Here is an 18,021-nt window from a genome sequence, read left to right as displayed (position 1 = left end):
AAGGCCGACATGAAGACAATATCATACTTGATTAAGTGATATTTTAATTTTTGTGTTTAACAAACCAGAAGTAATATGCAAAAGCAAAATGACTGTATAAGGTCGACACTGCAATTGCAGTGTTTCATGACTTGCGTGGGCACACTTCTTAAACACTGCAATTGCAGGGCTCTGACTCCTGACGGATATCCATGTAATCAATAATATTAAATTTAATATACTTTTAGGCTCCTTGGCTTTTGGATATAAATTCAGATGCAAATGAAGTGGTCAAAGTACTTGACCAAATGGCTAGTGATATTCAAAAACATATAGAAACATATAAACAGATACAGGAATGGCAGAGAGTTTTTAAAGTAAATAAATATTTTTGTTTTTATTTGATTACATTATTGACATATTAATTGTGGTACTGTAAAATTGTTCAATAAACTCAAATTGCACAAAATTAATCTGAAATCCTAGATACAAATTGAACCCACAACCTCCAAACTTAGTTAACTTTGTAAATCATATTGTTAAATAGGTCATATAATAATTCAAAAATAATATGGTTTCTTTATAATTTAGATGCATATTACACGAATAGATCTTATAGCAGAAGTTAGCACCGAACTCCAGCTAAGACAACTAATGTGGAAATCTCATATGGAATGGGGTGGGCTGAGAGAAAGCTGGTAAATATCAATAATAATGTATTCTACCTTATGATCCATTACATTATTTCAATATTTAAATAATTGCAATTATGCAACCAATTTAGGTATATAATGGACTTCAACGAACTGAATTTAGACGAAGTTCAAACAACAACTGTAAATTATGGAAAAACTGTAAACAAAATTGAAAAAAGTTTACCGCCAAATAAGATTGTACCAGGCCTCAGGGAAAGTGTAGAAGATATGAAATCAAAGGTGAAAATTCGCTAAACAAATTAACACTAAGGACGGGCTGTTTCAGAGAATTTGAACAATTCATCAAATTTCACAGTTAATTTTCAAGGACTGAAAGTTCTATTATTATTTCATTTCTGTGAAGCAACTGGCCCATGTTGATATATTAACAGAACTTCAATAGGATTTTTAAAGAACTTGAAAATTACCTTTGAATTTTGATGAATTGTTCAAATTTTCTGAAACAACCCGTCCTAAGTCAATATATTGACTGTGTGTAGGTATACTTTAGATACTATAGTTGAAATTTTGTTTCAGTTGGTAGTAATAACATACTTGAAGAATCCAGCACTTAAACCAAGGCACTGGATGCAAATAGAATCCATACTAAATACTCGGTTCACTATAGATACTGTTCTGACATTGGAGCTGTTGGAGGGCCTTGGTGTATTTGATCACGTTGAGGAGATAACAGAAATATCTGGTCTTGCAAGCTCGGAGGAATCCCTTGAGGCACTTCTCAAGAAGGTCAGTTTAGACCGGAACCTAACTCTTACTAACTTACCTAATGTCTTACGTAGCAGAACAACTGCCAAAATGTGTGAAAATATTAGAAAAAGAAATTTGGTTATCAAATAAATTTAAGTATCTAGTAGAGTGTTCACTGTGAAGTGTACAGTGTCCTGTATTAGAATATGACTAATTATTTTACCTATGATTTGCAACAGACATCATTTGAGAGTTAATATTTCAGATTGAAGATATTTGGAAAGTATTGGAGCTTCCCGTCTTGCAGTACCGGGATTACAAGGACATATTTATGCTGGGGAGTTTGGAAGATGTCCAAGCGGCAATTGACGAAAGCACCATGTTGATTGGAATAATTTTGAGTTCCAGGAATTGTACGTCTATCAAAAGCAGGGTAGAAGAGTGGGAAAGACTTATGAATCAATTTTCCAAAACTTTGGTAAAAAATTAAATATTTTGATTTGTCTTCTTTTTTTTATTGATACATAAGAAGAATTTGTTTATAAAATTTGAGTATGTGAGCCTGAGGCAATTGGCGTAAGCAATTTTCTTTTATTTGAAATATAATATTTCATCCATTGTAATTGTTTTTCAGAATGAATGGTTCCTGTGTATGCAGACTTGGATGTATCTTGAAGTGCTATTTTCTGCCCCAGACATACAGCGTCAATTACCTAACGAGGCCAGACTGTTTACAATGGTTGATAAATCTTGGAAAGATGTCATGAGGAGAACAGCAAAGGTATTTAAATCTCAAAATAACAAATTGGTTTGATTATTGAAACTTTATTTCTCCGCGGGTGCTCGCAAGAAGAAGAAAACAAACAAGTTCAATAGTGTTTGTCAAGTTAAAAAGCTTAATTGTGGTCAATAGCCAACTTTTTGATATGTAATATGTTTCTCCTATATTAATAATGTTTTTCAATTTCTTAAGGTGCCCTTGGCTCTGGCCGCTGCGACAGATGCACTTCTCTTGGAGACATTCACTAAAAATAATGCCATGTTAGATCAAATAATGAAATGTCTCGAGGCTTATCTAGAAACCAAAAGAGTTGCTTTTCCACGCTTCTACTTTCTGTCCAATGATGAGCTTTTAGAGATATTAGCGCAGGTAGGAGGGCTACAGCATACAAATACAGAATAATACAAACAATTTACTTAACTCAATGGATAACAAGAACTTCACAATTTTAGACACGAAACCCTCACGCCGTCCAACCGCACTTGCGAAAGTGTTTTGATGCCATTGCAAGATTAGAGTTTGCCATGAAACCCAAGGAGAGGAGAGAGTCTGAAGAGGGAGTAGGGGAAGGGGATAAGAGAGAATCCGAGGGAGAACTAGAAATGACAACTGATATTTCTGCCATGATTTCACCTGAAGATGAACGAGTAACTTTGGGAAAGGTGCTAAACATTATAATATTCTCTTGTATTATATACTTAGGTATGTACATACTAACACTGTACAATTTTTATTTAAAATTATTGCTAATAAAAAATGCATTTTAATTGCAACATTGCATTTTGGCAGACAGGCACATTATCCAGGCAATATGAGTAATATGACAGTTTTGATTTATGGTTTGAGATGTGATTCAAATCACATTTTTGTTCATATTTTCGATCGATGACCAAATCACTATTATTGTGTTATTTTTTGTCAGTTTAATAGATAAATAATGTCATTTCGTTATTATTATTTGATGAGCAGGAAACATTACATCATTAAGACATATCTGATTTCACAATAAGTTTAACAGTAATTGAGTATTTTTTTAAAATTTATAATTAGTTATTCCTTTCTTCTCTCCAAATAAGAATCCAATTGAGCTTTAAATTGGTTAATATTAGTAGAATCGATGACATGTTATGGAAGTGTGTTCCATGCTTCCACTACTCTATTTGCAAGGAAGTGTTAGGATTGGATGAAAAAGGTGTGATTATTAATTTGTTTTGAGTATCCACGGAGATATATATTTTTGTTGGTGTGAAGATTTCTTGGATGCCAGGGCAACTTATAATGTCCAGATAAAATTTTGAAAATCTCAATCAAGTCACCTCTTTTTCTTCTTTCTTTTAACGTTGGTGATCATAATTCCAGTGAGTCTATCTTCATATTGCCAGTTTTTTATTTGTTTTTTTTTTAAATTTATTTGAACTACAAAAATGTAAAGGTAATTTTGTCTAGTTTCTATAAATATATTTGTTTTGAGGACATCTTCAAAATGAAGAAATAAACAGGACGGGTTGTTTCATAGAATTTGAACAATCCTTCAAATTTCTAAGTACTTTTAAAATTTTGTTATTACTTGAGTTCTGTCAAGTAACTGGCCTATAATGATATAATACCAGAACTTGAATAGGACTTTCACATAACCCAAAAATGGATGTTGAAATTTGATGAATTGTTCAAATTCTATAAAACAACCCATCTTAAGGACTGGTAGTTTCACGGGCTTTAAGTTAATTTTCGAGTTCTATTCATGTTCTGTTACTATTTCAGTTTTGTGAAGCAACTTGCCCATAATTATATTATTATAGAACTTTAATAAGACTTTCACAGATTCTAAACATTTTCTACGAAATTTGATGAATTGTTCAAATTCTATGAAACAACCCTTCCTTAAAATACCTTGAAAAAATTCTGGAATTTGATGAGAAGTTATTATTAAGTTTATACAATAGATAAACAACCCTTTTTGGCTGGATAAGCAATATAAATATATATATATATATATATATGACATTAAAATGAAAGTGATATAAAACAGTTCATGGAAAGCTGGATAAGCAATATAATTATATTGCTTATCCAGCTTTCCATGAATAGTTCTATGTCTCATTTTACATTTCAATTACTAAGGTTTTCACATACACAATATTTTTATCAATAAAATAAATTTTTCAGCACATTTCTTAGTAAGGTTGATAATGAATAGATATAATATAATATTTTCAATATTATATTATTATGTTTACAATATTATATTATTATATTTAGGGTCTCAAAGCTCGAGGAAATGTAGAAGACTGGCTAAGCAAGGTGGAGGAAGCTATGTTTGCCTCTCTAAGAAAGTGCATGAAAGGATCATTGGGTGATTTTATGATCAGACCTAGGACTGATTGGATGAGAAGACATCCAAATCAGGTGAAAATATTGTTATAACATTGAGTTTAACATGAACCTTCTTTTTGTTTGCAATACATTACGGCAAGAGAACTTTAAATTATGCTTGCAAAAAAAATTATTTAGGTATTTGTTTTATACATTCTAGGTGGTTTTAACAGTATCCCAGATAATGTGGGCGAAGAAAGTACACCAAATTCTAGAATCTAAGGCCGTGTCTAAAATTGATGCAAAGTTACAGGATTTTGAAAAGGAGAATATTTCAGATCTAAACGATTCCGCTGCTCTTACGAGTCAGAATATATCAAAATTATTCAGAAAGATTCTTTGTGCACTCATAACAATAGACATACATGCCAGGGATACTATCAACAATATGGTAACAAAGGAAGTACGAAGGCCGTAAGTGTATTTATATATATATACTGTCTGGATCAAGCGTGACTATGGCATCCACTATGGATATGGGAAGAGGAAGGTGGGGGGAGTACCCGGCTATTCAAATCAGATCACTAAACATGGCTAATACCATTTCAAGCAACGTTTCATTTCTAAATGGTGGTCTTTCACCAGGATGATAATGAGAGTATCTTCTGCTCTGAAATGTGCCGCAAATATGCTAAATACATATTATTTTATTATTAGACAGCTGTTCAGAGTGATGTACCTCGTAAGGGAGGAATGGGACATGGTTAAATGTCCAACCTGCAAATAGGAACTAATCTGGTTCACAGACATGAAACCAATATGGAGGATGGAACAGGGGCTGGGGTCTATGTGAAGGTATCCTAGAGAGAACTCAGTACAACTCTAGGAACATACTGCACTGTGTTTCAAGCTGAGATGAAAGCCATCTCAGCCTGCAAACAGGAGAATATACGTTTATATTAGTATATATATAATAATAGCCAAGCAGCCCTAACGACACCGGAAAGTAACCGATGCAATTCCAGACTGGTGACAGAATGCAGGACTATTCTTGAAGAACTTGATACCATCAATAAAATAACCCAGATGCTCGATTCACCAATACTACTATATTCATTGCCGTCGAAAGTACATAAATTGCTCGAAATTATTATTCTTGATATTAAGATACATACTTAGATGCCATAAGTCATTCCACTCGAATAACGAGTGGGTCGAACCAGTTGATACTGACTTGTCTTCGGCGGCTATCAAAATCTAGTCTATTGCATCCTAACCTGAGATCATTTCCCGGGCGCTCTTCGAAGGACAAACATTATATATTTTTATTTACAAAGTTGTTTAAGATCCCATATAATGGATGATTTAGCGTCGATGATGGATGCAATGCATAATGTAGAGCAATCTGAGGCAGCTGCTTTGAGACCAACAAGAGCGTTGTGCCAGAGGCTCGATTCTTTCGCTAATTTGACAGATAAAGACTTTGTCAGGAATTTTACACTTAAAAAAGCCTTAGTTCATCGGCTGGTAGTCATTGTGTTTCCGTTCATAACACCCCTATCCTGCTTTTCAGCTCTAGATGTTGAAACTAAAGTTAGCACAAAAATGACGTTTTGTTTTTGATTTTTCAAACCATCACCAATTTAACCATACAAACATCAAACACATAGACAATATTCACATGGTCGCTAATATAATCATTTCTCCAACCTATAGAATTTAAAAAATACATTTAAATGAAAAATACGACAAATTTTGTCGAGACGATCGGTAATTTTTCGTTTGTAGATGGCGCATAATAAATAACTTTTGATTGCTCGTGGAGAATAATAATAATACCACTGTGGTTGAATGCTTGTAGAAAACTAGACTAATGCCAGGAGCAGCTGCCGCTGGCAGAAGTGACTAATTCCTTATCGTTCTGCTTATTGTTTACGCTGCTAATCGAAACCAAGCATTTAGCTACGAAATATGGTTTTCAAGTGATTGTTCATATGTACTTAAAAAATTATCGGATTGAGTAAAATATGTACAAAAACCTGCATGATTTAAATGATGCATGCGGTTAAATGAAGCATAGAGGAACGATCGATGCAATCTACTTTTGAGAATTCTTGTACTTGAGAAACAAACGATAAATGTGAGGAATGATCGATGGAGATTTGACTGTAAAACACGCATTTTGGTGATGGTTTTTTTGCACAAACCAAAAACGGCTGGTGTTAAGCGGGAATTCTAAACTTATTGCCATCTGCATAAGGTCTGCGTTAATGTTCCACGCCGCGGTGCATTGCCTTACGAACTAAAATCTGGGTTATCCCCTTCTCATATAACATTATAGTGACTATCTGGGATTGCTGGTTATATTTCAACAGCTATTAGTGCTTCCAAACCTTCTTGGTCTTCGTTATATTTATTTTATGGTGTGCTCAACTACATTAAAATGTATCCTCTTTAAAATAATTTTCCGTAAGTACACAGATTGTGTAGTTATTTCCATTATATTAACGTAATGTGTTTTGAGTCACGTCATACCTACAAACAAATTGATATAGATATATAATATATGGGCATTTTTCACAATATCAAATAAAGAACAGTAAAACATTTTTTCAAATAACCTATTACTCCTGGATCCCTAGAGCCACCTCTGAGTGCACCTACTAACCCACGTCAACATTTAATAATATAGTGTTAGATACCTTTGTAACTTATTTGTGTAACAGAGACGCCTTCAACTGGCTTAAGATGATCCGCTACTACTGGGACGAGGAGATTGACAACTGCGTGGCTCGGATGTCGAGTGCCTCTTATATATATGGCCACGAGTACGTCGGGGCTGGGGGTGTGCTGGTGATCACGCCGCTCACGGACCGCTGCTACCTCTGCCTGATGGGGGCGCTTCAGCTAGACCTGGGAGGTGCGCCTGCTGGTCCGGCTGGAACAGGCAAAACTGAGACTACTAAAGATCTGGCCAAGTCGCTGGCTATACAATGCGTTGTTTTCAACTGCTCTGAAAGTAAGATAATCATATTTTTTAAAACTCGTATTTTGTGGTACATTCATTTTAAGTGGTATACCAGATTCCCGAACCGTTTCAAGGTATCTATATCGGATCTCCTTTCAAGAGTTTCTTTTTTTTATACAAAGTTGCTATTGAATGTTTCATAACATCCCCCCCACTGTCCCCGTACATAACAACATCAATTTATACTGTAAAAAGGATAACAGATAAAAGATAAAGGATAAAACAGAACGGTGACAAAATAGAACATGAAGAAAAGTGATAAGACTGCGGCCAAGGCTGGCCCTGAGCCAAAGGGTGCCTAGTGAAAGTAAAATTTGGCACTCCTTGTCAAAACCAGTTAACACAAAATAAAAACTACAGTTTTGGCATTTTTAGTGGCGGCTTTTACTCACAAAAATAGGTGATGCGCTAAAAATATTGCCAGTCTATCCCCTACTTTAGGTCAGCTAAAGGGTATTGGCATGGTAAAGGACTCTAGCAACTAGCAAGTTTGAAGTTTATACCAAACCAACCTGCTAAAATTATCGGTATTCAAACTGTGAACTAAAGATGCGCAAAGAGAGATCACTGTAATTTGAATGATTTGTATTTTTGTACCTTGGGCGGTTGAAGAGTAATAGGCCTAAGCAAGAGATGGCGCCACCAGTTTCAAATCAATGTTGTTTTCGTAAAACCTAACCTTCCAATGACTACAAATTTTTAACCAGCTGTTCATTAAGATTATGGTTTACAGTCATTGAAAGTGAATTTAACAAAAATGAATATTGCGCAGTGATCATATACTTGTTTTTGAAAAAGTAAACGAACAATGAGATTAATACAAAATTGAATGATGTTTATGGGGACTCTGCTCCTTCGGTATCAACAATTAAATATTAGACAACTTACTTTAAACATTTTTGATCATAAGCGGTCCAGGCAGTCCAAAAGATGACACATGCCAGAAATGATCGACAAAATCCATGGAAAGATAATCAAAGAGTGACTAAGCATGAGATAGATGAGACTGCGGGTATTTCAAAGGGGTGCTCAACATTTTGCACAAATATTTTAGAATGAGGAAACTCTCTGCCAGATGGATGCCAGATTTGGTTTTGGAACAACAAACGCAATCGTCTGACCATTTTGAAGCAGTGTTTGGCGATGTTCAACCGTGACAAGAAGAACTCTTTGCGCTGTTATATTATTGATCAACCTTTTTAAGTAAAGATTTTTTATGAAATCAATTAAATTTTTAAAGTAAGATTATTACAAAGTCTTATACCGGCAACATTTTTTCCGGTTTTCACTACAATAATAATAATTACAATTAGTAACAAAATATTTTTTTTTAAATAAATTTGAAAATAATACTTAGGACGGGTTGTTTCGGAGAATTTGAACAATTCATCAAATTTCAACGTTCATTTTTGGGTTCTGTGAAAGTCCTATTTAAGTTCTGTTATTATATCGTTGTAGGCTAGTTGCTTGACAAAACTGAAATTAAACAGAACTTGAAAAAATCTTTCACAGAACTTGAAAATGAATGTTGAAATTTGATGAATTGTTCAAATTCTCCGAAACAACCCGTCCTTAGTGTAACTTAGGGTAAATGTTTCCGTAACCGCTGCACTTTTAATAGGCACATGGAAATTACACTTCGTTTCAACTTAGTTACTATAAGAATAATTTTCATTCAAAGTTGAAAATTTACCTTAAAAACGATCCCTTTGTTGCCATGGACTTTGGAGTGACACTTGCGAAAGTATCGTTTCAATCTAAAGACGAATAAATAACATATTAATCGTAATTAAGAACCTCTTTTGTAAATAATTGTTTTTTTGTAGTAATTGTTGAAAAAAAGTTAAATTTCGACAATGTGTACGGCGGTTAGGGAAATAATTACGAAATAGATATTTTGATCGCAATCAAAAATTCTATATTTTTTAACGGTATTTTTTATTATAATTTTCGAATAGAGGTTTTTTTTCCAAGTCGCGAAATTCACTCAACTTGACTTGACTCAGCACCATAGATAAATTAATAAATCACCCACTCACTAGATTGATAAATCCCAGCTCCCAGTTTGGAAAGAAAATTGTTTGTTAACTATTTAACCATAGATCTGCCAATATTTTAGATATTGACAGATTTTAGGATATGACGTAATAAAAGCAATATCGACAGGAAAAATTAAAGGCAACAGAAACAGGAACACAAATAAATTTATAAGCACAAAACACATTTTAAATATGTACCAAGAATGCGAGCCGAACACTGAAGACAAACAAAAGGAGATACGCACCTGTATTTTCGTTAGAAGTACGGGTCCGATGTTGTTGTAAATCCGGATATTTACCGATTTCGGGAAGATTTAACGCTGGTAGCGCGTAATTTCTCAATAATCTATTCTCCTTTTTGCTTAGAATCGAGAAATGGGAGCCACAAAGCTGATGCATATCTCGCTAATATTGTGTTCACGTCTGCCAATTCTCCATGACCATTTATGGAAGCTACTCTCCTCAAAGTTTCCGTAGGTCAGATATTTAAATCGAGTAGAATTTCTACAGTACAGCCTTTCACACAATACGGCTTATTAACTTTATCGAGAGATATTTTCACACAAGCAGATAATTCAAAATATTTACGTTCACGCATAAATATACCATGCGTTCACGCCACAAGTTTGAACAACATCCAAAACAACGATGAACTTCGACTGACTTCAATGGCAATGGCCGAAATGGCCATAAATAAACGAGTCACTAGATTGATAACTCCGATCTTTCCGTAGGGAAAGAGGGAAAAAGTTTGAGCACTATCAACAAGATCATAGATGAAATTTATTTGTAGTAATTCCGGCCCCGGTGCTTGGTATTTCGATATTTCATAGCGCGTTGCATAAAAATTCTACAATAGCTATGTCCACATGACAGCAGCACAACGCACTGATCCATTCCGAAATAGCAAATCTGCAAACCGGCAGGATAATTCACACGCGGTTTTTTGGCTGAGCCCAAACCACGTGATCATACTCTGGACACAAAGATGGTTCAAGAATGCTTTGAATAAACTACGACATCAGTTGTACGTTGACCGCCGAAGAGCGCACATTGAAATAATTAGACCCTGCTCAGAAACTAAAATTTACTAAAGTAAGGCAAAGATTTGCAGCGCGTCTATTACGGCGACGCTAAAAATGAGTGAAGTAGGTAAATTATAACTCATTTATTAGAGTGTATAACTAAATAGTGTAGCAAAATAACAAGAAAAAATGGAAAAAAAGCCCAAACTTTTGTTTACCCGATTTGGGATTTGTAGTTAAAGTTGCGGGTTTTACGCAGCCAGCAATTTGCGCGCAATTGTAAAAACTACTAGTAACTCAATAACGGAATAGTGATATTACAATGCGAGTTGCCTGCATATTGTCAGATTCATTTACTGACAAATTACAAAAAGGGAGACGGTCACGCTGCGTAACTTGGTTTGGCGAGTTTGTTCCCCTTTCCCTGATAGGCTAGTCTACCAATTTGAATGTCTATGGTTTATGCATATGTTTACAGCAAAATGTCAAAATATTATATGAAAAATTATTTATAACCGACAGTATTATATAAATGTGCAAGTAATTGCTTGGCGCATGGAATAATTATAATTATGAAGGCACTAGGGGAAATAATAATAAAATCATTAAAGGACACTGATTGAAGTCAAAAGAATGGGAAGGCCCGAATGTATTATTAAATCACACACTGCATTTTGACCTTATGACTTATAAGTATAAGGATGATTTTAAAATGCAACATTTTTACTAGAGTTAAAATTATGTTACAAAATTTAAATATGATTACAACCAAACAACATTTAATATATAATGCGTTAACAATTTTTTTTAACAGTTTTTATTTTTTTCCCTTTACACACGAGTTTTAGACTCTTGTAAGGGTAAACATGTTAATTTTTATTGAAATATGTTCTTACTATGTAAATTTAAATAATTATACTGTATTTTATAAAATAAATAAAAATATTTAAAAAAAATGATGTATAAGCTTCAAAATAATATGCTCCCAAATTATCTGCAAAGAAATATTATGTACCATGAAAATGTTCACAATTATCCTACGAGAAGACGCAGAGATTTTAGGCTTCCCAAAACTAAACTTTCATGCACACAAAACAACGCGTTTTATAAAGGGCAAAAACTTAACCATAATAACCTACTTAAATGTCATAATGGAAGCCTCAAGCCTTAGCACTTTTCGTATGACATGTGCTTTATATGTAAAAAATAATTTTTGATTGTTGAACATACTCACCAATATTATTTTAGTCACCTAGATATCTTATATAATATAATTTTGTGTATTTATATTTTTCTCTTAAAATGTAATTGTTATTTTTTATATTTTCCTACTAGATGTATGAAAAAAATTGCGTACATCTAAATAAAGATTCAAAAAACAAACAAATAATAATTTATTTACTGGCTGTACCCCGCCACGCGTTGCTGTAGCTCGGTATATTAGCGCACATAGAGAAACAATAGGGGTTTTGCTTTTATGCCCTACAGATGGCACTGTTTTAAAAAAAAAACATGTTTTGACCTGTCACAGTTTATATTTATATAATATAGGTATATAAAAACAGACGCGTAGTCGAATGCAAAGTTGTGTCAAAATTTCAAAGTAATCAGTGAATGACTTCCGGAGATTTAATATTTTGAACAAATGAACATTTTCATTTTTATTTAATTAGACTAGTTGGGAACGGCTAGGTCCTTTGTGCGGCGTAATGTGGACTTAGCTAATGGATACAAGGTACTTACATTTTAAAAATCTCACTGGAAACCCACGAATACGTTTTTTTTTTAAAGAATATTCATTGTTTCAATTAGATTCCTGCTGCCGACCAAATTTTAAAATAACCTGTATGTAAAATGTTATCGAATAAACCATGATTAAACATTCATGCAAATGAAAAGCCACACTAACAAAATCTTTTCTCATTTAAATCAAATTCAAATCAATAGATATCATTAAAATTAAATTAAAAATGGGCTAGTTAAAGATTAGGTACGTATTTATTTTTAGATATGTACATAATATATTTTGAACCGATAAATTGCACACTAAAACAAATCAAAGATTTGAAGAAAACCATACGTAAACCCGATCAAAAAATGGGGTTTAATAAAAATCAATTATTATTAGTTTTTCACTACAGTAAAACAAATTTAATAATGTTATTAGAACATAAAAATAACTATTTGATTTAAAATTATGTGGAGTAATATATGCATACAAAACACAATAATACTAAATAATTATTTTCATGTTGCCATTACTTAACATTTTTCAAGATGAACAAACATGGCGGTGCCTAGATTCATAAATAATTATTGCAAAATATATTTGTAATTTATTGTATACAATACCAAAATCCAATTAAAAAATGTCTTTTTTGACTGTGTTAAAACTTTCGTAAGTTTTTCTGTTTCTTGTCTTGACTCTTTTCGGATTTATCCTCAATTTCAAATTTCAATGTTTCTTGTTCAGTTTACGTGTTGTCTTGAAAACGTTTTGCTAATTTATTTCGGTAAATGTATCAATCAAATGTCCAAAAGATTGACGCCATGCTAATAGCGCATTTATTGTAATTTTTAAAGCTTTGGATTACAAGATGATGGGACGTTTCTTCTCCGGTCTCGTATCGTCTGGCGCCTGGTGTTGTTTTGACGAATTTAACCGCATTAACATCGAGGTGCTTTCTGTAATAGCTCAACAACTCATCACCATCAGAAATGCAAAGGTCGCCAGACAAAAACGGTATAAAAATTAATTTCCTTTTATAACTGTTTGTGTTTTGTACTGCGATGTCATTAGACTGTGTTAGAAGTTATGGGGCTAGGAGGTTTCATGACATTAGTAGCGTATATAAAGCAAATATGATTGGGTAAGTAGAAATGTACATACAAACTTTTTGGTGCAGTGTGGAGTCATCCATATTGTATATATTGTAGATAAAGTACAAAAAGAATTAGTAGGTACAGGAAAATAGTTCCCCAGGATCAAGTCTGGGGAAAATATTGAATCAGGACCCAATTCATGCATTTTTACATTGCGTGGGAACACTTACTTTTCCTTCAATTCGTCTTTCAAATTGTCCTGTTATTTTATTGTCCTTTCCTAGTCAATCATGATGATTCCTTGGAAATCCCATAAAATAGTGTAAAAAATGGTGCAAACCCGAACTACTTAGCCCTTAACTTTGAATATATTGAAAATAGTGGTGTGAGAATGCCATTAAAATTGTTTTGCGAATTTTGATGTAAAATGTTTGATTTTGCAGATTTATGTTTGAAGGGCGAGAAATAAAGCTGATTGCCACTTGTGCAGTATTCATTACAATGAACCCTGGATATGCTGGCAGAACTGAGTTACCTGATAATTTGAAAGCTCTCTTCAGGCCAATATCTATGATGGTGCCGGATTATGGTATGCTATGATTATTTTGCTTGAAATTCTTCAATTCTTGTTCTCAAGAGTCCCAACTGTACGCAGCCAGTGAGACTATGAAAACTTCAATTAGGATATGTTGTGAGACTGAAAAGAGCAGGGAGAGAAAGGAGATGGAGGAGAGGAAGGTTGGGAATTAGCTGGCTATTCACATCTGGTCACTTAACATCGCTAATGCCATTTCACAAATCCTTTTGATTCTGAATGGTGGTCTTTCGCCACGGCAATTCTAAGAGTATCTGTGTGGAATATGAAATACCAAATATCAAATGTTTATTATCTTTAATTTGGTGGAAATTGCTTACCATTGCACAGCATATTTTGAATGAGCTGTTTTTGAATTGATCATATACACATTTAAAATATTCCGAGGTTTTGCTATATTTACTCCAAATATGTACAAAGTCAAAAGTTGTAAGTCAATGACCCTGTCAAGACGAAGCTTTTTTGCTAGCATGTTATTTGTTGATAGCTTCAATAAATAAATGCTTAAAGTATGTCCCATTACTTGATATACACTTAGGACGAGTTGTTTCGGAGAATTTGAACAATTCATAAAATTTCAACGTTCGTTTTCGGGTTCTGTGAAAGTTTTATTAAATTTCTGTTATTATATCATTATAAGCTGGTCGCTTGACAGAACTGAAATAAAAACAGAATTTGAAAACATCTTTCACAGAACTTGAAAATGAACGTTGAAATTTGATGAATTGTTCAAATTCTCCGAAACAACCCGTCCTAATTCAACAATTTATGATTAGTCCAGTTAGCAAACATTTATTCTCTATTTCAAGGTTTGATTGCGGAGGTTATCCTCTACTCTGAAGGATTCGAAGATTCGAGAAATTTGGCAAAGAAAATGGTACAAATGTACAAACTCTGCAGTGAACAGTTATCTCAACAAGATCACTATGATTTCGGAATGAGAGCAGTAAAAAGTGTTTTGGTAAAAAATTATATAAATTTTCCACTTTTTATTTCAACTTTTTTTCTGTTGCAAAAAATATTTGACGGATAGCTTTTACTTACACTAAATCTAAAGCTGTTTTCCGGAGGGATAGACCGTAATACTACTTGGCACCAGTGTCGGTCCGTGACTTTTCAGTGAGCTCAAGTGCTAAGATTAAAAGTATGACACTGATGTTGTTTTCCCTGAAAATATTTTTTTCAAAATTAATATTATTTTGTATGAAGTTTTTGAAAAAGATTATATTAAAAGATTATAATATTCACCCACAACAACGTCAGTAATATTGTGTTTTTCAATCTTACCACTCTAGCTCACCGAAAAGTCACGGAAGGCCACTGCTTGCTTAATTCTATTTATACCTACATCATCTCATCATATTCTTATTTATAGTTATTTAAACTCTCGATATGACAAGATTTATTTTTGATTCACTAACACTATTTTTTGCAATAACAATTAAGTTTGCAATCTTAAAAGATTGAATACTGTCCTCTTTTCGATTCAATAAAAATTAATTATAATAATATTAACATAAATATTTTTTGAGGGATTCCCACAAAAACTACCTCAATTTGATTCAATAAAATTGGATTCTAATTGGATTCACTTTGAATATTTTTTTGGTATTACTAAAACATGATTGGAAATATTGATTTACCTGATACAACCTCTATTGCAGGTGATGGCTGGAGCATTGAAGAGGGCAAGTCCCGACCTACCTGTAGAGGTGACCCTAATGTGTGCGCTGAGAGACAGTAACTTACCCAAGTTCTTGGCCGATGATGCCATCCTTTTTGGTGGCATAATGGGAGATCTTTTTCCCGGAATACAAATGCCCGAAAAGGATTATGCCGTAATGGAAGAAGTCATAAGTATTTAACCCTTGTAGGCTCTTTAGGCATTTTTGCACCACAACCACTCGGTTATTTGCCTCTTGGCTTTTTTTTTAAACTTTTTTTCAGTGCTTTGTGATTGAGTGTATTCTCTTAAGTTGATAGATAACAACGTTTTCAGACGAGAGAACTGGAGGTAAGGTCTTGCATAATTACTCCCATAATAGTCATAGTGGGCTACAGACTTAATTGAATGCTTAAATGACTATATTATGTCATTTTCTTAGTATGAATGTGCTGAACAGTAAATTTAAGGCCTCTCTCGAACAGTTGGAGTATGACAAGGAGATAAACGTTGAAGAGGACTATGTTTAGCGAGACATTCAAGGAGACACAATGTTCAGAATATTGATGATACATATTATTATACAGGGTGTCCGGAAACTCGTAGTACAAGCGGGAAACTGGTGAATCTACATCACATTTGGAGTCGATTTTGTAGTATATTTTTTTTTTATTTGAGCTTTCGTTATCGAGTAAATCGAGTTTGGGGTGATTTTTTTTTTTTTTTTTTTTTTTTTTTTAATCAAATTTTTATAAATTATTACTTAAGATCAAAGTACCCAACTAATTAAAACTATTTGAAAGTAAAACAAATGAAGAAACTCGGATTTGAAGCATTATTTTGAAATCACCCTTCATTTAACCCGGTGTAATCATAAAATATTTCTGCTCTGCAGGGTTAAAACATCTGTTATTCAACCCTAAACACCAGAAAAAACTTTAACCCTAAAATAGCCGAAAAATATTTTTTTTTTGGTTTTTTTTTTTTTTTGAAAATGCTCAAATCAAAAAACTTTATGTTTTTTTGGGTTACCCATGTGGTGTAGACTCTCCAGTTTCCCGCTTGTACTACGAGTTTCCGGACACCGTGTATATTAGCAGAAAAGATGACGATAAACATAGAGATTGGTTTATGTTTACTTTTTTAATTGAAATACCCAAGTACCATGATTATAGAAAACCTTTATTAACTTCTTAACTAGTGGCTGAAGCACAGGTTATATGATTTGGAAATTCAAGTGTACGTATGTGTTCAAGCGGCACCCAAGATTCAAATCAAAATTTTGCAGAATGTGGCTAAATGGTACTCAACCCAGATTTAAAATGTGGCTCATTCTTCATTCAATTGACATCAGATCTGTAGAAATATTCAAGAAGAAATATCTTTACTTCATCCAGATACATGAAAAAAACAATTCTTTGTGGAAGGGAGGCGATCTCCCGCCATTTCGTCTAAGTATATCTCTCTCGCTTCAGTTTTGTTTATTTAATTTTATATTTTGTCTGTATCATAAATTATTACCATAATTTTAGTATGAGTATTAAGAGCATAAATAGCACTAAGAGCAAGAAGAACCAGGAAACCAGAAGCAAGAAGATTAACCAATCTTTGCCCATCCTATTTTGGCTCAAAGTTGCTAAGTATGCCGGGTGATTAAATTTCAACCTCCTTCCTATACTCAGAGCACTGTTCTAAGACGGTACAGGAATGCTCCTGGCTAGGGTGATACGAGTAAAACTGGTCATGCCGTAAGGGCATAATGCCACAGCATTTTAATAGAAGGTGCTCTAAAGAAATTGCGTCACTGATCCTTTTGGCACAGGTGCATAGCCAGAAAACAAGCCCTACATTTGTACAACTACACTGTTGATATTTTTTGTCACACGAGAATTGGTTTTTTCGGTGACTCGTTCCTGTGTTCCGACAGCTTGGCTATGGAGTGTTTTGCCGACCTCTGTGTTTCCTCTCTCCTTCAACATGGGTCTATTCAAGACCCAGGTTCACTCCTTATTTTAGTCAAAAAACACACTACATAGCATCCTCAAAGATGACATAGGCCCTGAGATAAATAATTTTCCTCAGTGCCTTCTATTTTACTTATTGTATTTTATGTCTGCCTGTATTGTCATACATCTAGCCGATGACGTAAATATAGGAGGGTAGTCACAGAAGTACCTGACCTGACTTATGGTGGTCTATGTTTAAAAAAGTTAATGGGGTCGAAAGTACCAACATTAAGTTCGAAGTTTGAAGATGCCACATTGTTTTTGTTTTTGTTTGACAGTCATCAACAGTGAACGCTCTCAGTGAATTTGGACATGGAAACATTACGCATAAGTATGTGTCACGCAGTGTCACATGGTGGTATAATC

The 18,021-nt window shown here is 33.7% G+C and overlaps 1 protein-coding gene across 1 annotated transcript in view; it reads left to right on the top strand.

The window, feature by feature from the left end:
- The window catches only part of Dhc16F (Dynein heavy chain at 16F), a 93,922-nt gene that overhangs the window by 15,367 nt on the left and 60,534 nt on the right, over positions 1-18,021 (top strand). Inside the window, exons 9-23 of the mRNA XM_089649785.1 lie at positions 228-356; positions 571-677; positions 764-914; positions 1,212-1,421; positions 1,648-1,860; positions 2,017-2,163; positions 2,356-2,532; positions 2,616-2,825; positions 4,423-4,569; positions 4,697-4,950; positions 7,203-7,495; positions 13,152-13,311; positions 13,835-13,980; positions 14,796-14,947; positions 15,651-15,843. Coding sequence (XP_089505911.1) covers positions 228-356; positions 571-677; positions 764-914; positions 1,212-1,421; positions 1,648-1,860; positions 2,017-2,163; positions 2,356-2,532; positions 2,616-2,825; positions 4,423-4,569; positions 4,697-4,950; positions 7,203-7,495; positions 13,152-13,311; positions 13,835-13,980; positions 14,796-14,947; positions 15,651-15,843 — 2,689 coding nt within the window. The remainder of the gene's footprint in view (positions 1-227; positions 357-570; positions 678-763; positions 915-1,211; positions 1,422-1,647; positions 1,861-2,016; positions 2,164-2,355; positions 2,533-2,615; positions 2,826-4,422; positions 4,570-4,696; positions 4,951-7,202; positions 7,496-13,151; positions 13,312-13,834; positions 13,981-14,795; positions 14,948-15,650; positions 15,844-18,021) is intronic.

The sequence above is a fragment of the Hesperophylax consimilis genome, chromosome 31, assembly GCF_061612785.1.
Source record: "Hesperophylax consimilis isolate HC1 chromosome 31, BYU_Hcon_1.0, whole genome shotgun sequence".
Lineage (NCBI taxonomy): Eukaryota > Metazoa > Arthropoda > Insecta > Trichoptera > Limnephilidae > Hesperophylax > Hesperophylax consimilis.
The sequence above is the reverse complement of the archived record's forward strand: the minus strand, read 5'-3'. Positions and strand labels throughout refer to the sequence as shown.